Source organism: Pempheris klunzingeri, chromosome 20 (assembly GCF_042242105.1).
Source record: "Pempheris klunzingeri isolate RE-2024b chromosome 20, fPemKlu1.hap1, whole genome shotgun sequence".
NCBI classification, from domain to species: Eukaryota; Metazoa; Chordata; class Actinopteri; order Acropomatiformes; family Pempheridae; genus Pempheris; species Pempheris klunzingeri.
In genome coordinates, this window is record NC_092031.1 from 13,165,237 (window position 1) to 13,186,966 (window position 21,730).

At 42.7% G+C, this 21,730-nt stretch overlaps 3 protein-coding genes across 4 annotated transcripts in view; 2 read left to right on the top strand and 1 right to left on the bottom strand.

Annotated features, from left to right (window-relative positions):
• rhbdl1 (rhomboid, veinlet-like 1 (Drosophila)) overlaps nt 1-4,970 on the top strand; it is a 39,335-nt gene extending 34,365 nt beyond the window's left edge. Inside the window, exons 7-9 of the mRNA XM_070852326.1 lie at nt 1,230-1,330; nt 3,198-3,258; nt 4,699-4,970. Coding sequence (XP_070708427.1) covers nt 1,230-1,330; nt 3,198-3,258; nt 4,699-4,970 — 434 coding nt within the window. The remainder of the gene's footprint in view (nt 1-1,229; nt 1,331-3,197; nt 3,259-4,698) is intronic.
• Nucleotides 4,971-10,670: 5,700 nt separating this feature from the next.
• Nucleotides 10,671-13,490, bottom strand: LOC139220281 (uncharacterized). The gene is made up of 6 exons (XM_070852356.1): nt 13,419-13,490; nt 13,158-13,307; nt 12,595-12,688; nt 12,261-12,420; nt 11,856-12,008; nt 10,671-10,932 (listed from the first exon to the last, which is right to left on the bottom strand). Exons 2-6 carry the CDS (start codon nt 13,280-13,282, stop codon nt 10,757-10,759), a joined length of 708 nt encoding a protein of 235 aa, XP_070708457.1. The 5' UTR covers nt 13,283-13,307; nt 13,419-13,490; the 3' UTR covers nt 10,671-10,756.
• Nucleotides 13,491-13,534: 44 nt separating this feature from the next.
• On the top strand, nt 13,535-20,767 carry wdr24 (WD repeat domain 24). Of its 2 annotated transcripts, none has more exons than XM_070852483.1 (11): nt 13,535-13,573; nt 14,557-14,635; nt 14,942-15,426; nt 15,553-15,730; nt 15,830-16,502; nt 17,310-17,422; nt 17,507-17,634; nt 17,745-17,849; nt 17,970-18,307; nt 18,488-18,672; nt 19,204-20,767. In XM_070852483.1, the coding sequence occupies exons 3-11, from the start codon at nt 14,946-14,948 to the stop codon at nt 19,370-19,372; spliced, it is 2,370 nt and encodes a 789-aa protein (XP_070708584.1). In that variant the 5' UTR covers nt 13,535-13,573; nt 14,557-14,635; nt 14,942-14,945; the 3' UTR covers nt 19,373-20,767. The 2 variants fall into 2 exon arrangements, with proteins under 2 accessions (XP_070708584.1, XP_070708585.1); XM_070852484.1 differs by having other exon boundaries at nt 13,554-13,573; nt 14,561-14,635.
• Nucleotides 20,768-21,730: the final 963 nt, after the last annotated feature.

A 21,730-nucleotide genomic window follows, 5' to 3' on the forward strand; every position in this document is an offset into this window, starting at 1 on the left:
CTTTACATTATATGTTAAACAAATTAAAATGCTGTTTAATTCCAACTCCAATGAATTAAGTCACAAATACATGTCAAAATGTTTTTCCTTTTTGTTCTCTGAGATCTTTCTGACAGATTGTGCTTAAAGACCCTTTTCACGGCTATCGTACCACATTTAGCTAATTAGGGCTCTTCTCAGGACTGTGTGGGCGTGTACAGACTGTGATTGATTGACAGCTCCCTCTGTCACATGTGTGTTTTGTTCCACCTGTCAGGGCGGGACAGTTCACATCGTTATTATTGTTATTAGTCTGTCCAGTTTGGTGATACCTCGCGATTTAAATCGGCTCCAACATCAACCTGACCAGACGTCTAATTAGTCAGAGTTTTTGGAAACAGCTGTCTGCAGTGCTTGCAAGCACTAGCACCAAAAAAGTAACTCACAAGACAAATAACAAATAGCTGGTTGAAAATGACTAATTGTTCATAATTAATTGTTCTAATGTAAGAGTGCTGTCACTTTACAGAACAGCGGTCATGTCAAGGCCACGGCTGTACTTGTATATTTTACTTATATCTTTTTGCATTTGGCTTCTGTCCATGTCTGCATATCCAAGATTAGATTTTGCTCATGAATATAACACAAAGCATCTTTAGAGCACGCAAATTGGAAATTATCCTCTTCAGCAAGGTTTGCCTGTGTTCTCCTGGCCTTACTTTGATCCGAGATCATTTTGACATGGGCTTTTTTAATTGCAGGGGAATCCAATTAGGAAATATTCCTTTTCAGTTCACTACCATTTTAATATAATTAGCCAGCTGCAATTTTTAGCTGACTGCTTGCATACAGGACCAGCCTAAGCAATACTGTGCACTGCTCTGAACACGTGTGTGTGTGTGTGTGTGTGTGTGTGTGTGTGTGGGGGGGGGGGGGGGGGGGGGGGGGTCATGTAAAACAAGAGGGCATGTGAAGGTCAGCTGATGTAGCACAGTCACTGTGAAGAGAGTTTTTTTTTTTAGAGATTATTTGAAAATGCTCAGAGGAAGGTGACTTGTGCTGCTGCGTGATGAGTAATCTGACTCTTTGTTTTTCCCCCTCTGCTCTAAAATGCTGTCCTTTGCTCTCTCTCTTCCTAACAACACACACACACACACACACACACATTCTTCTCCCTTCATTGTGCGCTCTCCCTCTCTCTTACATCTACGCTCTAACTCTCACTAATCTCTCTGTCTGTCTCTCTGCAGGCTCGCTGACAGTGTCCATCACCGACATGCGGGCTCCAGTGGTGGGGGGCTCCGGGGGGGTCTACGCTCTGTGCTCAGCGCATCTGGCCAACGTTGTCATGGTAACTGTCATCATCATCGCCTCTATTGTTACGTCTAAAAGCAGTTATCAATAGAGAGGAAATGTCAGAGCTGTCCACGTGGTGTGAGAGTGAGACACCACACTCACTTTACTTGTTTTGGGTTATTTTTTATGATAGATGTTAATGGGCTACAGCAGCATAACATCAATTTGATAAACAGTTTTTACATTTTTGGGAAAAAAAGGAAACTGAATATTTCATGTGTCCTCTTGGAGAAGCTGAATATTGTTGACGAGTAGCAGACCCCAAAAACTTCCTCCACTATCTCATATTGCTAAGCCATAACGTTCTTCGTTCTCCTTTGGATCAATGAATCTGAAGTGAACTGCTGTTTCAGACACTTATATTAATTATTAAAACTATGTTTATTTGTGTCCACCAGAAAAACAAGCAGTGAATTCCCTTGATGCTGCTTGAGAGCTTTTTTTTTCTTCCAATATTTATTTGTGGGGGGTTTCTGTCACAAGGTTTACATGTGAAGTGCCTTCCACATTCTCCTCAACTCTTGAGGCAGTGTTACATCTGACGAATCACTCTAACGAATGTCGCTGTTCACTGTGGGCAGTGGAAATGCCAGCAGGGATAGAAATCAAAGTGCACTGACGGGCCCAAAGCGAAGGCTCTGTAACTCGAACTGTGTGATCGTAGCAGCTAACAGACAGTTTATTTGGTCCGATGCGCCTTATGCCCGTTCGTTGTTGGGAAATCCTTCAAGGCACGTCTTAGTTCTGCTCTGATGAGTTTTTTTCTAGTTTGCGTTTTTGAAGGAAATCTTGAAACTTCGTCCAGTCTCGACCCAGTAAATTCCCAGCCATCTGCCATCAAGCATCATCATTCGTTTCGCTCAACAGGCATTTTCATGTTCAGTGAGGTTTTAAGCACCCCTGTGGACGTGACTCCCTAGAAGTCATGCAGCTCCAGCTAAACGGTCAGAATACATCTTGGAACCATGTAGCGCAGAGCGTCAACCATTGACATCGCACTTAAATCTTAGATCTTCTTTGTGAGCCCTTGCCTTTGAGTTTTTATATTTGTGTCTTCTCTGAATGACCCTTTGCACCACACACACACACATCAGGCTCCTTCAGCAACTCTCCATTTCAATGTCAGCACTGTGATAACAGACAAAGACTGGATTGGCTGTCCTTTGGTCACAGATGTGAGAGTGAGAGAAGCATGTCAAAGCCAATTGCCTCCCATCAGTGAGCAGCAACACTACATCACCCCCAGCTCAGACCTCCTCCTCTGCACCATGGTGTTGACCTCTCCCCTCCGTGATATTAATCATTTATTCATAGAAATACAGTGACAGTACAAGTGCTGCAATTTAAACGTGGTTTTATTTATACCTCAGTCTTATATATCTTGAATGGCATTCACCATTTCTTTTTCAGCTGTGAGAGAGGAGGAGAAACTCCAGGCCTGGGTCATATTCCCATAGCGAGGAACGTAAGGAGGGATGTGATCAGTACAATTTTTCATCCTGAGGAGAAAATGTGTTATTCTAAGTCAGGATGCTATTGTTCTTTCTCCCCAGAGAATCAAAATGGCTATTTATTGGCCCATTCTCCCCTTCTGTTAAATTATCTTAGCCCTAATTAATACACTGCCACTGGCTTGGAACCAGTGAGCGAAGAGCAGCCAGGTGTATAATCGCTTCTGTGTGCAGCGTAAGTGCTTCGTCCTCTCTCACATGGATATGCATTGTCCTTCTTTCAGGTCTCTGTATATCCAGAAGATATGAACTGACACGTTTCTACCCAGACTGTGAATATACTCGTGTGTATATTGGCTGGTAGTGTCGTGATTGTTTGTGCTGACTAGACACTTTCGCTCTCTGTTGCAGAACTGGGCCGGGATGCGCTGTCCGTACAAGCTGCTCCGCATGATCCTGGCACTTGTTTGCAGTAAGTTCTCCAAAAGCCCTGTGCCACTGTTCCCACTGTTGCTATATATGTTTAATTTAATGTTAAATCTTTAAATAGGGAGTGTGCTCAACCGTTTATTTTCAGCATATTTAACATCCACACACCTGTTTATCTGAGTGAGGCTTTAAAGTCCACTTAAAGCTGAGCTACAGACATGCTACTAACAAAAAAAATCTAATTGCTCGGAGAGAGAGGCTCCATGACTGGACGTGTTGCTGTGTTTTCAAAGCTTTTGAGTCATACTACTTGTCCTTTTTCTCAAGACGAGAGCCGATACACTGTGACTTTCATTAGTGAGCAATATGTTCCCTCCATCTGTCCCGAGCCTGCCGCCCCCGAACTGAGAGAGCAACGAGTCTCTGCAGGAATCTGATATTTCTCCTCAGTGTTTTACAGACCAGGAGAACAGCATTTTGAAATATAACGTGCCTCACTGTTTTAACATTTGCTCTGGTTTTACTACATCATTGTTGAGTATTTATTCAGCTAAAGAACCTTTGGAAAAGCAGCAACAAAGAGCACCAAATAACATCTAAAAACAATTCTTAGAATAAAGATCCTTTTAAATCCTCCTGTGACCTCCTTTGCCTGCAGAAGTAGATTTTGATAAAACACTTTCCTAAAACACTCTGTGTAACTCATTTTTAGGCTTGGGCATAAATTCAAATCAGTCCGAGTTCTTTTTACGTGGAAAAGTTAGTTATATAAAGGACTTCTACGTGAGAAGGTGCAAGTTGTTGGAAATTCAAATAAAACTCAAGTATAAGTTGCAGAAGAAAACATGGTATTTATAACATTATGACAAGAATTTGTCATTTGAACATTTCTATTTGAATCCTACGTACACACTGTACGTATTTAAATTTAGATCACTTAAGTAAAAGATGAGATATTGTAGCCAGCAGGAGTTCACAGTGATGAAGAACCCATGCAGAGAACAAATAGGAATTTCACCAGGAGTAAAATTATGAGATTATAAGTCAGTTTCGCCCACGAGCACTTCTAACTCTCATATCTCATTTCATTATTCAGCACAAAAACCAAAGTGTAAAAAAAAAAATACATAACCCCCATTTTTAAGATCAAACAAACCAGATATAGTGTGTTCGCTGTCAAGCTCAGAGGTACTGGTGGGCAGATTTAGCTGTCTTCGGACAGAGCCAGGGTAGCTGTGTCCCCCTGCTTCCAGACTTTATGGTAAAATCAGGTAATCCACTGCCGGCTGTAGCTTCACATGTATCCTACAGACATGAGTGTCAATCGTCCTATCTACTCTCCACCAGAAAGCAAATAAGCAAATTTCTTTTAATTCTTTTAGTCCTGACTGAAGAACAGGACTGCAGTGTGGCCTGATTCACTCCCAGCAGACACTGAAGAGATTTCTCCGCGTTCATTCTGTCTCTCCTCTGTCCTCCACAGTGAGTTCAGAAGTGGGTCGTGCGGTCTGGCTCCGCTTCTCACCGCCGCTGCCCTCCTCGGGGCCACAGCCCAGCTTCATGGCGCACCTGTCGGGCGCCGTGGTCGGTATCAGCATGGGCCTGCTGATCCTGCGCAGCTACGAGGAGAGTCTGCAGAAACAGTGCTCCTGGTGGGTCATCATCTTCTCCTTCATCACCTTCCTCCTCTTCGCCATCTTCTGGAACATCTTTGCATATGATCTGCTCGGGGTCCAGATACCACCTCCTCCCTGATGAAGGCCCCCCCCCATCCTCCCCATCCACCCCACAGGCCCTCCTCCACATACACACTGACTCCAGCCCTGCTCCAAACAAAGGTTCCCCTTTGACCATAGTTAACTTTCCCATTTCCTCTCAAGTTAGACCCAGATGAAATGATATGAAATCATTCGAAACTAAAATCGACCAAGAATCCTTTTTTACAGATACTTTGCAAATCAAAGAAATATGTCTCTTTTATTAAAGAGGGATTACAGTAGCAACAAGTACAGGTGAAAGTTCCTCTGATCCACTTTGAGGAGCATTATATCTTTTTATATATATGTTGAAATCTCATCCGCATTACCAGCACTTACCTTTCAGTGAGAATTTAGCTGTTCTGCTCTTTTTTTGAAAAACTGTTTCATCAGTTGTTTCTTTGAGTTCATCTTTCATACATGTAAAGACCTCAAATAAGAAGAATCTGAGTTTGTGACGCGAGCCTCTGTTGGGAAGGAATAAAAGGGAGGAAAACAGTGGGAGTGTGTTCTGCAGCACTGACCTTTCATAAAGGTCAGAGATCAGGATCAGCTGCAGCGACGCCCCTTAAACTAAGAAGGTTTCAGTGTTTTGCTTAAAGGCACTTAAGCAGAGCAGAGGTCTGAATTTGAGTCATTTGGCTTTGCTGCAAATCAGAGCTGCAGGCGAAGATTTAAAGAAGAATTTCAGGAATTTTTAATCTCTGGGCAATCGATTTCAAAGCCCTGCTGCAAATCACAGGAGTCACTGTGGCTTTTTTGCAAATTTGCCAGTTCTCTAGCTGAAAAACATGGTATGATATGATGATATATACAATCAGTCGAAATTATTTTCCCCCCTGCGAGTGCAAATGAGATAAGATGAGATCTCCAAGAGCAGCTGCAGGAAAAAGTTTTAAATACAAGATTTCAGGCAAAATTCTGTCATAGATTAAGTTTAGAGGCATCACTGTCATTTTCACTTCCTGGGGTCTCCAAAAATAAGACTGCATTAGTTTTCCTTTAATATTCCCATGACATAATACCTACACTGTGGATACAGATACATAGCTCACACAACATGGACAAGACGTGAAGATGGGAACTGAAAGAGGCCGCGCGACAGGAGAGGAAAGAAAAAGGAGTTTGAAATAACAGCCGAATCTTCCTGGATGGTCGTCACTTTAGCGAGTGAACTCCTCCTGTTGCTGTGTCAAACACTAACCACCAACTTGCTAGGCGCACCGTGTAAAATATGCCATGTCATGCTCTGTGGCTCTCAGCGAGACAAGGACACACACACACACACACACACACACACACACACACACACACACACACACACACACACTTCTCCTCTTTGTCTTTGAGAGCAGCCACTGCCTGATTCTGTAGGTCAAAGTGGACAAACGGAAGAGAAGAACACCACAAACACACACACACACACACACACACACACACACACACACACACACACTGGCCTCTGCCTGTTCTCGCTCTGACAGACTGAACTGGGGAGGGCGCGGATGTGTCATCACCTGACCTCTGACCTTCGTGTCCCAGAGGGCATTGGGGTCTCTCTGTCAGGCCCAGTCTATACCTCAGTTTCTCATTCTTAGGGACTGTATACTTTTGTAAAGGAATGTACCTATAATGAAAAAAGAGTGTTATTAAGTTGTCCCCGTTTTTCATTTGATAGTGGATGTGTATATTGTATGTTCATAACCAAGAGTATATTTATTTGTATTTTTTCCTCTTTGAAGGGGAAAAAGAGAAAAGTTTCAAATGGTGCAAAATTAATGCTATGATTGTTGTTCTTTTGAAAACTCCTGTATGGCTCTGATCCTCTGAAAACTAATCTACGAGACAGAATCCCCTGGTGTGTTCGATGACCACCGACGGCTCAAGCTCACTTGATTTTATAAATCGTCAGTGCTTTACAAAATAAGCCATAGAAAGAACTAATTCGAGATCGCAAAAGCAGAGGAAAAAAAAGTTGTTGGTTGGTTTGAAACCTGCTTATTGGTAGCTTCAGTGAAACTATTTTTTGTGCGATCAAACGTCTTTTTTTTGTTTTTTTCCCATTGTGAATATCAACAGGTGAGGTGAAAGAAGACAAACTGTGCAAGTACAAGCCTGTGAAACTCTGGACTGTTTGAAATATCTTCATGTGGCTGGATTTATTTTCACAACTTGTTAGTAGTCGATGCAGCTTAATTTTTTGCAAGTGCCCACATCTCCAAACTGCCCCCTGCAGTGCGCAGACGCCTCGCTGCAGCTCCTCTTTTCAAATAACAAATTATGGACAGGGCTCCTGTCATATATTATCGGCAGTGTGATTCGAGCTTTTGGAAAGCCAAGGCGAGGATAGCAATTACATTTACTCATGCTACGTTCCATTTTTCAGTCTTTCAATCAATAATTCATTTGAATGTCCACCGGCTGCCTGGGAAAAAAATGTTATGCATTTGCCAATTTCAAGAGTTGGCCATAAATACGGTCCTCAGCATTTGCTCCCACATGAAACTGTCAGTAGTAACAGAAGACTCGTGTTAAATGAGGGAACCCGTATGAAATAGCCAGAATAAGCCATTTTCAGACACATAAAGGAAAAAAAATGGAAGGATCAACCAATATGAGGTAGTAATGGATCCTTGATGGAAACTCTTGTGTATACTAGGAAATATTATTGCTTGGGATAGCAGAGATACATAGATGAATAATGCATACATACCCTGTTAGCCTATAATGAAGATAAAGAGGATGCCTGAGAGGAGGTTAATGTGCCTCTTTAACTTAAGATTCATAGGAACCCAGAAGGGTTGTAAAAAGGGCTAGTAAATGGCTATGTTTTTGTAGAACACATTAACTGTGAATATTACCCCTCCTGGAAGCACATGCAGGACTAAAATCGAAGGCTTGTGAATTCTTGATGCCCCTAAAACTAAAAAAAAAAAGATACTTGACTGAGTTCTCCTCATACAGAGTGAAATGTCCAGTGTCTGATTTCTTACTTGTAATGGAAACAGACAAATAGCATTAGAAGAGAAGAGAAAATGAGACATATCTTTTTAAAAAAAAGGGGGAGGGGAGAAAGTTTTCAGCAGTAATAGTTACTTTTCTGTAAGCCAGATCTCCTGGCCCTGAGCCTGAGCCAACCCACAGCACCAACACACCTTCTAAAGAGTCATCTCGCCGTTTGACAAAAGCCTCCTCTGCACACAGACAGCAGCTCATCTTAAAGGAGAGGTCTGACTCACATCCTCTGGCAGACAGTGCAGTGTGTGACAGTGCTGGTTTGTGAGGGACGGCAGAGACGACACAGACAACATTGCCGGCACTCTTCACAAAAACCTCTGCAGTGTTCATGCGTTCCCCGTCCGTGTCACAACACCCCCAGTGTCAGGATGATGCATGGCTGTTGTGAGGATACACCAGAGCCCAGAGCTAGACCGTAAACAGGATATCTTCCTTTAATAAGTGGATCTGACAGGCTGCATGATGTTAATTTAATTGCCGTCTTTGAGCGACACATTTGTTTTCAACAGTATAGCGAAGGCACGGTCGGGGATGGCATGAGCAGAACGGGAGTAGAATATCAATAGCATGAGATCCATCACTTTGGGGGATCCACGTGCTCTCCCCGACGGGTCTCCTCACAGCCATGGCTGCCACATGACGTGACTGCGCCCAAAATAGTGTTCATTCATTCTGTGCTCGTCTGATTCAAAACTGCAGCACACTTGACATTTCTCTGAATGCTGTTTCTTATTTCCTGATCTTGTGTTTTGTCATAAATGGGCTTTTTTTTTTGTTGCACTTGTTATAATGTAGTTACATGTTGGCGAGTGCCATATTCTCTACTGCCATAAACATTCTTTGATGCTTTTTTACCTCCCTATGCCAATCCATTGTGCTGTTATGCCCAATGCCTTGTTATAGTAATAAGCCCAAGACTGAGCACCGGGCAGAAAGGTTGCTTTGCTCTTAGCTGTATGGTTTATTCTACATGATCATGCACAGAATCCATAAAAGACAGACGCCGCAGTGCAAACAACTGAGGTTGTTAATATATCCAGTAGCTGCTGCTTGCCAACAAGCCGGCCAAGTTGCCTTTTCTTAGTGTTTATTGCTACTTAGATATATATATGGCCAAGTCTCACTGCAGGACTGTGCAGGTAAAGCAGGCTACTGTAGCTCCAGAGATGGATCATTAGATGCTCACCAGTGCATACATTTACCCTCGTAGTGTGTTACTGAAGACGCTGAAACCTGAAATGCTTGTTTTAGGGGTTCTAGGGCCCCCAAAGTACAGACATTTGGACATACAAATGGATACCCTGGATCTTTATACTTTAAAATGTGTAAAATAGGGTCTGCTTTTTAATTTGGGTTAATTAGCCAGTAAAATGGCACAAAATCAACTGGCTGGGACCTTGCAGGTTGTCATAGTTCAGCAATTTATCCAGCTCTCCATTTCGCTAAAGAATTTAAGTCTACAGTATTAACCTTTAGATGAGGAATAGCTCTAAACTCTCTGGTTTAAAGTGAATCAGTGAACGCTGATTTTTGTCTACCATAGCTAGAACTACGCAGGAAAGTGGAACAGTATTCAGGGTTTCTCTCTGGATATGAGGGTATATTTTCTGGTTTGTAACAGAGGCGTAGTCTGACATTGCGGTTTCCCTGTTTCCAGCTTTGGTACAGATTCTTGTCACGTTCACAAATACTGCCCGAGCCACTCGAGGTCGTGCAAATATCACAGGTGGTTTCTTAAACTCCCAAGTCATTTCCCTCCGATGGTGTAAAGTAATAAAAAAAAAAAAGTCATATCTGTGCTGCTGTGGTAGTTTTTCCTGAGCTGCTTACTTGTATCGATAAAATGGTGCCAAGCTTACGAGGTTTAACCTCTCAGACCAGACAAGAGGTCGAACCAACACAGCGTTTACAAAAAGAAAAAGCAGAAGAAGCTATTTTTCTCTCGGTCATGAGGAAACTAAAGGAAAACTAAATTTACATATGGATAATTTATATCAAAGTCCTCATTAATTATTTCACAATCTATTGTACTTTTTAAATGTTCTGAACGGAACCATTTTATATTGTATATATATGAATATATTTTGTTTTATTTTGTACTGTTCATTGTACCTTGCTTTAATTTAGAAACAATATAAATAAAGAACAATACTGTGGCAACATCCTACTGCTTTTGTCAGTGTGTTCAAGCACTAAAATCATCATTGGGCTATAACGATTCATCGATTAGCTGGTATTTTAGACATTTTTGAACCAAAAAAAGCTTCTCAAACATAAATGTTTTGTCTTCTATGAAGGTAAACTGAACGTTTTTGGATTATTTCAAAATCATATATTTGAACCTGGTCTTGGGCTCCGAGTGTAACTGCCATTTTTCACGGTTTGCTGACGTTTTATAGGCCTTATGATTAATCGAGAAAATAATCACTAAGTTGGTTGATTATTGGACAATAACTGTTGGTTGCAGGCCTGATCATCATCATCATCATCATCATCATCATCAGCAGCAGCAGCCTTGATTTGGAGTCCAGGTGAAAAGAAAAGGGCCTTTTGGCTTACAGCTGTATGACTGAACTACCGAGCTGTACCATCATGCTTATTTGTAGGCTTATACACGACAGTTGTAAACCTCACAACCTCCAGAAAAAATCCACCATGTATTTTTTCATCCAAAGGCTTTATTATTATTATTATTTTGGAAAAATACAAAAATCTGACAAACATTAAAAAAGTTTAATGTGATAAACACGGTAACAGTTGTGATTTTTATCTTGTTTTGAGCTTCTTTGCTGGTCTCCGGTCAGCATCTGAGCCCCTCTCTGCCACACTGCTGGCCTCCACTTCAACATCCTTCATAAGTGGGAGCTGCTGCTGCTCGGCTGTGGTCATCGCCCATAAACACAACTCCAGCCTGTGGGGCGTCCAGCCCTGCCGCGGATCCACTGGGGACGAGAGGGGATGTCATTCGTCAGTATCAAAGCAGGTTTCATTGGGCTTTTAATGTCAAAGTGAAAACAGATTTCTACAAAGTGGTCTCAATTAGATATAAATCTAAAACACATAATACATTAAAGCATCTTTTACTGGTAATAAGAGTCAAAAAAGCCAAATTATTTTCTCTAATTCAATGTTGTAAAACTATAAAATATTAAATTCCACTTCTAGAGGTACTGTAATAAAACAGAAGACAAAACTAATCTACATTAAAAAAAAAACCAGGAGAATAAAAGTAGCTCCAGATCAATTTTAGTAAAAGGCTTTAGCAAACAAATGTTTTAAGCAATTTAGAAGAACAGAGTTGGAGCAGAACTCATGCATAAAAACATAAAACTGCATGAAAAGTGAACGATGCTGCTGCTGCTGCATGTTTTGTTGTGACCCTGGAGACGGTAATCAGATGATTTCATTTTGTAGTATTGGTAGTATCATACTTAGCAGAATTCCAAAGCGGACTAACGCTGAGCCCCCGTCATTACTTTGGGTTGGGCGGTAACGGATGTAAAATCTATCTATTAAAAAACTATACAACTCTAGTTACATTGTCAAAGATGACGTCTTATTTCCGTGCTGTTTCCCATGTTTCATGTTGTGAATGCTCACCTAAGGGTGATTTGACCAACTGCAAGTGATGAATATGCAAAATGCCTTTAATTTGCATTGAAAATGATTTTAAATGTATAAAACAGATTTTTTCTGTTTGCCTTAGTAGGTAGGTGTAATATTCTCAATGTCTGATTCAGTTTTGACTACATTTTTTTTGTAATCCAATGGATAATGTCACTTAATTACAAACATGCCCTGTAATTGGTATTCAGTGATTGACAACATTTCAAAGTTACCTGACCCAACCCTGTCATTGCCTCACCTTTGTTTAGTTTTTCAGTCCGCTCAACCATCTTGGCCAGGTAGAGGGTGTAGTGCTTGGCTGTGTACTGGATGGGTTTTAGTCCCGGTACGCTCTCCATGGCTTCATCAGACATGAACGCAGTCTGTTCTGGAGCTCCTGCCGCCAACACAGCTGGAGCAAAATGGACAGTCAGCCACGAGCCAAGATGGATGTAGCCGAGAGGTGAATACAAACTATTTAAACAGAGAGCGGGGAGTCCCAGCCGCTCAGTCTACCAGCGCAGGAGCTACCCTGTACTCTTACTAGGAAGCCAATCACTTTGTGCTTTAAGAGGATCACACAGGCCTTTTATCAGCATGAGTTCTTAAGCTTTTATCTATTTGCTCGAAGTCTTCAGACACAGAAAAGAGATGCTGTGTTAACCTGAAGCGGTGGCTGGGCCGACTCCTTTCAGGGCGCTGAGCTCTGCGATCGCTGCCTGCACATCAGGCAGGAGGCTGAAGGCCTTTCTGGAACATTTCTCCACAGTGTCCTCACTGTTGGAAGCCACCAGCTGCTGCAGCCTCGGCCTGAACTTCCCTCTCTGCAGACGGCAAGCACACGGGGACACTTCAGTACACAGCTGATGCTCTGAGCGCAGTTGGACAGTTAGTGCCTCTTTGTAGCTACACTATATGTTAGACGGAGTGTTTACTGGAGCGTGTGACAACATTTTTTGTGTGGGTGTGTTATGATTTAGTGTCTAGACACTACTTACAGTGAGCTTCCACTCCATCAGCTTCATCAGCTCTGACAGAGTGACGTGTTTGTCAGATCGACTTGAAATGAGTGTGGGCAGCTCCTCTTGGTACCTGATCACAGACGCACGCAGGTTAGAAACAGCTCCCTTTAATCTTACGCTCAAAGCAAGTCGACTAAACTCAATTCATAAAATATGTTTCCTGTGCAGGGACAACCACAGATCTACTCCTCTGTATCTACAGCCATTAAAAAAGACACACTGTGAGCCTATTGTAGCTTTCAACTTTATCACATGGCCTTTATCAGCAGATGGAGTTTGCTCAGTGACACCAGTTCCCATGACAGTTAAGCAAATCCTCTCCACTTAGTTGGTTTTCCCGGAGCTTTCAACAGTATCACAGTGTCTTTATCATCAGAGAGGGTTCTCTCAGTCGTCTTCAAACCTTCCTGAAGAAAAATCAATCCTATAACATCCAGCAGATTGACCAGATGTACTGCACAGTGTCTCCATCCCTCCTTTATTCAGTCAAACTCTGTGTGATTTTGCAAGTGCTGCTGTGAAGATAAAAATGATTTTACCACTTATCAAGGTTCAGCAGCTTTCCAGGTTTCTTGCCTTTTGCCTTGGCTTCCACTACATCCCAGTATTTCTCATACACCCTCCTCCATGTAGCTGGGTCCTCACAGGCAAACAGAGTACTCATGGCAGCAGAGAGGTCACACCATCACCTACAAACACAGGAAAACATGATCTGAATGCAGTTTTATGGACTACAACACTGTGCTATTAAATATATCGTTCTCACGCCTTAAAGTGCCTCGATTTGATTCAACAAATACCTAAACAAACCCAGGAAGTGGTCGATAATCACTAAAATCCTGAATGAACTGTAGAAGTGTGACGATACTTCCGCTATCAGATACAGAAATCTCGCGAGACGAAAGAGCAACGTACTATTTCCGGTGGCACAAGCAGTGAGGAACAGTTTCTGAAGGTTTGTCCGCTGAAATACTTTGTTATTGACTGTGCAGAGTTTCCTACCTGCTACCAAATAGGATACACTTGTTTGACATTTCTCAGTTTCTCTGACGTGCTTGTAAAACTTGTGTCTCGCATGTTTTCGTCTCCGCAAAAGTGCACGGGTGCTAGGTTAGCTGCTAGCATTAGCATGACATTCCTGTCATGTTTATGGTGCAGGCAGCACTGCACAGCGAGTTTAGCTATTTACAACCAACACAAGTCAACACTGTGAGAGAGCCAACGAACATACATGCTCCAATTTAAACCTGCTTCAGTGTAAATTGAACCACAGATAAAGCATGAAATTAAGCTAATAATATGAGGTTGAGGACAGTGGTGTTGGTAGATAATCTGAGGTGTGTTCATGCTCATGTAATTTGGCTGAGTTAGTCTCTCACACACTGTTGGGTCCACTCTTGGCTTCACCTGAGAACTAATCACTTATTTGTTTACCAGCACGAGGTAGAAGGTGATTTAGTCAACAAGCACAATAGACAAGAAATACACACGAGGTAAACAAACATCTGCAGTATTATCTATTAAACTATAACACTGCCTGTTTTGGTTTTGGCTTGAAAATGAGATGGTGCATCCCAAGGGGTTTGTACTAATATAGTAAGTATAGTAGTTATACTACTATAGAAATATATGCGGCAAAATATTTCCCACTCGGTGTTGTTGCTTGTAATATCCTTATTTTATCTGGTAAGTTCAAAGAAAACAAGATCCGCAGTTTGTTTGAGTAACTATGTTTCACTTTAAAGTCAATGCCACATAGGCATACCTCAGTCAGTGTTAGATTCCACGTCTGTGTGTAAGAAGTGCTGCCCACATAACAGATGATTATCATCACATACTTGTTAATGTTGATTGCAATAGATGTAAAATATCAGTCTTTATTCTAAACCCAGATTGCATCATGCTGTGTGTTGCTCACATGCTAATCTTTCTCTGTAGAAAGTTGGCTCTCATGGGAGCGCATGAAGAAGACTCTGTGCTGCTGCAGACACTGACAAGGCGGGCAGGTCTTCGCCAAGTAAGTACTGTGTTTCATTGTCTAAAATGTTCAGATAGGTATATTGCTGTGCATTGATTTGTTTTTGTTACACCCTGCCACCTCTCCTGCCCACTACACCAAGCACATCATAAGTCTGACATGTTATTTTACTTGAGTGCCACCTTCTGGCGGATTGTTGAACTGCCTTAAATTGTTCCACATTTTGCTCAGATGCCTTGTACAGCAGTGCCGTAAAAGTAGCAACTAATTTTACAGTTCACCTGATGCATCTCATCACTTTTTATTGTCTCTGAGCTCAAGTTAAACCACTGTTGTCTGCACCAGGAACATGGAGAAGATGTCACGGGTTACCACAGCCCTCAGCAGCAGTGCCGTCAGTGGCCGAACTATGTTCTGCCACTTGGACGCTCCCGCCAACGCCATCAGCGTGTGCCGTGACGCCACGCAGGTGGTGGTCGCTGGCCGCAACATCTTCAAGATCTACGCTCTGGAGGAGGAACAGTTTGTGGAGAAGCTGAATCTTCGGGTCGGCCGCAAACCTTCCCTCAACTTCAGCTGTGCGGATGTTATGTGGCACCAGATGGAGGAGAACCTGCTGGCCACGGCTGCCACCAACGGGGCGGTGGTCACCTGGAACCTGGGAAAACCCTCTCGTAACAAGCAGGACCAGCTGTTTACTGAGCACAAACGCACTGTCAACAAGGTGTGCTTCCACCCCACTGAGGTTTACATGCTGCTGAGTGGCTCACAGGATGGATTCATGAAGTGCTTCGACCTGCGCAAGAAGGAGTCTGTCAGCACTTTCTCAGGTAGAAAATAATGCGATAAAAATTGAAGAAATAAAATCAGTAATGTTTTGAGGTTTTACTGTATTTAAACTATATCTTATTGCTTAATATCCTTGTTGGTTTTTCTCGCCTCTCCCTTTCTTCTAGGTCAGTCAGAAAGTGTAAGAGACGTCCAGTTCAGCATGAAGGATTATTTCACTTTTGCTGCATCCTTTGAGAATGGCAACGTCCAGCTGTGGGACATCAGGCGGCCGGACCGATATGAGCGAATGTTCACCGCCCATACTGGCCCTGTGTTCTGCTGCGACTGGCACCCCGATGACAGGTAAAAGAAAGTGACTTTTAAAAGTATCATGGGTCATACAGCAGCGGGTTTTAATTATTGTCATTTTTTAATGGCTTTTTCCTTTCATTTCCATTTTAGGGGATGGCTGGCCACCGGAGGCAGGGACAAGATGGTGAAAGTGTGGGACATGACCACTAACCGCGCCAAGGAGGTCTATTGTGTCCAGACGATCGCCTCAGTGGCACGGGTCAAGTGGCGGCCAGAGAGGAAGTTCCATTTAGCCACCTGCTCCATGATGGTGGATCACAACATCTACGTGTGGGATGTCCGCAGACCTTTCATTCCTTTCGCCACCTTTGAGGAACACAAGGATGTGACCACCGGTATTGTGTGGCGCCACCAGCATGACCCTCATTTCCTGCTCTCTGGCTCTAAGGACAGCACACTCTACCAACACATGTTTAAGGACGCCACTCGTCCCGTGGACAAGGCCAACCCCGAGGGTCTGTGCTTCGGACTGTTTGGTGACTTGGCCTTTGCAGCCAAGGAGAGTTTGATCAGCAGTGACGCTAACAGAAAGCCTTACCCCGGAGGCGACCGCCGCTACCCCATCTTTTTCTTCAAGAAGCCCGACCCGACAGAACAGTTTGCCCATGTTTCCAGCGCTCTTAGTGTCTTTGAGACGGACTTGGACAGTAACCGCATGGACTGGTTTGTCAAAACAGCACAACTCTACCTCCTCAGTGGGAAGCCGTTTGCTGAGCTGTGTGATCACAATGCCAAGGTGGCCCAGGAGCTCAAAAGACCTCAGGTCAGACAGATCAATGCAGGAACACTTCTGCACTTTTTACGTTTTTATCTGTTTTTTCCAAATAGTCCAGTGACATTTAGTGTCAATATAAGTGGACAGATTATGATATAAAGTAATTATTGTTACTACAGAATAAGGATTACAACGATCACATTAACTTGCTACTTGTCTTAAAGATAATGAATTGCTCATTACTTGCCAGAAAAGTAATTAATTTTTTAATTAATAATTTTTATGATCTATTAAAATACCGATTACTTTCACAGTTAATCGTTTGGTCTGACAATGTCAGCAAATTGTACAAACTGTCCCCAGAGCCCATGGCTCTGGGGACCACGGCTTTTTTTTTTGTCTGACCAAAATCACATAACTTAAAAATATTCAGTACTATCATTGAATGCGAAGAACATCAGAAATTGTATCGTCAAAAAGACTTAATAAGTGAATTGTTAATCAAAATGAGTCAAGGATTTTTTCTTTCTGTCTTCGATTGACTAATAGATTAATTGACTAGTCGTTTCATCTGCTTTCAAACTGCTTGTTATGCTTGCATCAGTTCACAAAACTGAGTAGATAAACTTCTTTATTTTAAGGATTTATAATAAAGATAAAGCATTGTTATTTCTTGCATGATTTAAAAGTGAAACGTGATAAGCAAAATCATAAATGGATATTTATATTTTATTGTGATAATGAAATTGTAGCCATGCTCCACGTATACTTTTTCAGAAACTTACTAATTTGCTATTGAGATTGTGTTTGGCATGTGTTATGAATAACTTCTTTTTACCTTAATACAAAACAAAGGTTTCCACAACATGGACCATGTTGAGAATCATGTTCTCTGACCCAGCAAACCTCACAACACCCGGTCCAAACCACAACCTCAGTAAACTGGGCACTTTGCCTTTAATGAACAGGTGAATGAGCTTTTTAGTGTGCCATTACAAAACAGTGGTCATTTACAGAGTGATATCCAATGCTGATGCAGAATGTGCTTTCAGTTTCAGCATGAAGGAAATGGGTTCAGGGATGGGAACAGAGAGCAGGCTGGAGCGCAGCAAAGGTGAGAGCAGGCAGGACAACATCCACCTGGAGCCTGGGAACTCGCACATCAGCAATAATAATGAAGGTGAGAGTGGCCATGTTACTAAAAATTCACCAGTCTTGTTCACCCTATGTTCTTTGTATTATATTCAAAACATGTCTAAATATTCTTTTTTCCATTCAATTTTCCCTCAGAAAATGAGGAGACAGAGGGAAGCGAGGGCCCGGCTGAGTATATGTTCGGTGATGCTGAGTTAGATGACGATGACCTCTACTCTATGGAGCACGACAACCAAACAGGTCAGTCACAGTCCCATCTCTGAGGAAACTAAAGAGTTGCTTACATCAGGAACTCCTATTTATAGCTGCCTCTGTGCTCAGCGCTCTTTTGTGTAATATCATCTCCTTTTGTCATAACAGAGGAGCAGGAGTACACGCTGCCCCAGGAGGCTTTTCAGCTGCGCCACGAGATCATGGATAACCCTTCTGCTCCGGAGCACCTTCAGCAGGACAAGGCCGACTCCCCGCACGTCAGCGGCAACGAGGCGGAAGTCACTTGTCTGACACCCATTGAGTCCTTCTCGCTCATCTCCATTTCCCAGTCATTGTTCAGCCCACATCTGCCGGCAAGCTTCTTCTGTCCCATCGTGCGGGAGATGCTGAGCTACTACGCCGAGCAGGGTGACGTTCAGATGGCCGTGTCCGTGCTTATCGTCATGGGAGACCGGATTCGTAAAGAGATTGATGATCTCACCCAGGTCAGATAGAATAAACACTGTGACTTGATTTTCAATAATCTATTATAGATAAGTTAGGATAGTTCCCGAAACAAATATCAAACATTTTAGATTTAGACCATATGTATGGCCCTTAGTTGTAAAAACGTTACCTAAACAGACCAGTTAGGAAACACTGAACGAGTTGTGTTTCCATTTCAGGAGCACTGGTACATGTCCTACATAGACCTGCTGCAGCGATTCGAGTTGTGGAACGTGTCCAATGAGGTCATCAAGTTGAGCACATGCAGCGCCATCACCTGCCTGAATCAGGCGTCTACAACGCTGCACATTAACTGCAGCAACTGCAAGCGGCCAATGAGCAACAAGGGCTGGATTTGCGACAGGTATGAACCCTGCATCACCATTTACCTTTAGAGAACCATGTGCTTTTATACATACATTCAATTGTCAAATTGTTTGTCGTAGTTTTGTATGATTACCACAAGGCAGTCGGTTGCTTGCAGGTAACATTTCAAACAAATCCTCTTCCATTAAGTTATTTCTACTTGTTTACTTCTCTTAAAGTCTATTTTGTGAAAAAGAACGTAACATTCAATAATAGGACAATGGATTCCCCTCTCATGTTTGTACCAAAGTGTAACTTAGCTCAGCATACAGACTGGCTCTGTCCAAAGTCCACCTACTAGCAACTGTAAAGCTCACTTATTAACATGTTGTACCTTGTTTGTGTAACCTGTATGAAAACCAAAGTGTAAAAACAACAAATCCCACTTTTAGTGCGTATTGTGTACTAGACGATGCTGTGATTGGGACCGCTGCTTATTCTGGTGTCTTTAACTGAACTTCTGCACTGAATATCTATTTAATCCTGACATGAAACCAGTCCTGACAATCGTCCTACACGTCTCCTCTAGGTGCCACCAGTGTGCCAGTGTGTGTGCAGTGTGCCACCATGTGGTGAAGGGACTGTTTGTGTGGTGTCAGGGCTGCAGCCACGGTGGACATCTGGAACACATTATGAACTGGCTCAAGAGCAGCGCCCACTGCCCCGCTGGCTGCGGGCACCTGTGTGAGTACACCTGAGCCCATCACAACCTCTGCTCACACAGTTGGTGCTCAGTGGGAGTCGGAAACGACGACCTCGCACCGGCCTGGATCATACACACACACACACAACACCACAGACGAACGAGATGCCTTCATTCCTCCACATGGGCCTTGAGTGTTTTGTCACGGTGGAAAGATGGACAGTTCTGTGTGTGTTTGAAGTGAAATAAGATTGGATCCACGGAGTCTAAAGGAGGAGGAGGTTTATACGCGCTCTCCTGGACAGCCATTCAAGAGCAAACACAATCACGTGTCAATTCATATTTGTATTTGAGTTGGTGAATTTGTATATAAGCAAATGTTACGATGGATACTCCAAGAACATAACTATTTTTTTGTGAGTTCACACTTGCTGCATTTTACATTGTTTTTAACCCCCTCGGTAAAATCCTGAAAGCTGTGCAGGAAGATCTGTCTGCTCCTCTAAAGTGGATTATTAATGTCTGTACAAACTGACTTTGAAGGATTGTAGATAATGTTGAATTAATTTATATGAGAAATAGCTGTCTATTCAAGTAAAACATATTGAGGTGGCACTTGAAGTCCTCCTGGACCAGCAAAGTCTATTTTTCAGCAACATTTAACAGAAAACAGCTGAGCTTCCCGTCGGCGCATACATAGCTTTTCTGATGGATCGCAGTCAGTGTGGACTGAATTCATTTGAACTTGCACTGAGTGTCGTACATTCATTCTGCTGCACATATCCAAACCTGGCAGCCGTCCAGTGCATCCTGTCTACTGCTCTCGTCTGCTGTTCCAGTAGAGCAGTCAGGATAAAAAAGTCTTGCTAGAGGGCATCTTTGTGAAAGGAAAGAACACTACTTATTCATTTTCTCCAGCCGCACTCAACTCTCAGGGGCCCAGAAATCCCATCTGGGAACCCACCAATGTCTCTAGCCTCTAGTCCACCAGCTAGACACAATGTGTGCTGCTTGTCATAGTTTGTATAGCGCACTACTGGTGAGATAGACAACAGATAAGTGTAGAGGCCAACAGAGACGCCTTCTGTCCAGACAAACCTCAACGGGACAGCGTTGTCCTGAGTGAAATGTGACTGTTACTATCCTGTTACATCCCAGTACTGTGTGGCCTGATGGCAGCTGATTGGAGGATTTTACAATCTAGTTGTCAGTTCTGCTGGCAGACCGTCATGATTTGTGTAAATTAATCACTGAGATGTGGAAGGTATTTTATCAGTCCAGTCTCAGCATGGATTATGTTTATTTGGGCACATTCACATTCTGGACGACACTCAGCATCACAAGTGTTTGTCATCCATTCCTGTACGACATATGACATGATTTTTTGTGCTTTGGGAGTTTCAAAGCACAAACAATCTCGTCTTTCCCACATTTGTGAATACACACAAACTAAAAATGCAAATTTAACAGTAGCACAGGTACTGGACAGAAAAGATCAAGATTTTGCAGTTTTATTGACGGCTGCTCATCTCACTGGCACTTCAGTCATCTCTAGTAGTTTTTCAGTTTCTCATTAATAAATCTACAGCTGTCCTGTCAGTCATGAGGGCAGAGCAGCAATGTGCAAGGTGGGCGGAGTCTGTGCTTATTTAATAACCTGCAGGTCAATCTGATCAGCTGCTAAAGCTAAACTCTGCCAACACCCATATGACTCCAAGGTTGTTACTGAACAGCAGCTGCCATCACGGTGATTCACCGCCATGTCTGTGGGCACAATAGAGCGGTTCACATGTTCTCCGTATGAGGGCATCCCAACAATAAGGAGACTCCCTGACCCTGAGGTTCAGCCTGCACTGAACTGCCCTGTGATGTCAGTAATTAACATTTTGACCACATCAGTTGGACTAATCTGGACAGGCCCTGGAGTGTCGGGGAATCGCACGTCCAGGAGTGAAGGCGAGCAATATTCAGGGTTGGTTTAAGAGACAGACGCTTTAAAATAACTGATCAATGTCCCGAAGTATTCCACAGGTGCTAATGCAGAGGCCAATGAGCATCATAAATCCTGTTAAAAAGTGAAAAAAAGAAACCACTGACAAATGATAAGTGTAGAATATCAGTGATGCACAGGTACCTTCATGTCATGAATAATTTTGTAGGTTTCTGCTACCTCTCAAAAAGGAGCAACATTTAACAAGTTCCAAACTAATGTTTTTGAGAAAACATACATAGTAGTTCTCTTAAGCACTAGTGAAACAGCTGTTTCCACCCTTATTTCTGTTGTAATGACATTTTACTGTTACTTGGCCTCTGAAACATTTTATATAACTGATCATAAAATCTCTCCTAACTCTCCAGCACTAATGCTGCTGGTGGGTATTTCTATTTTTGTCCGTGTGTCCACATAACCATA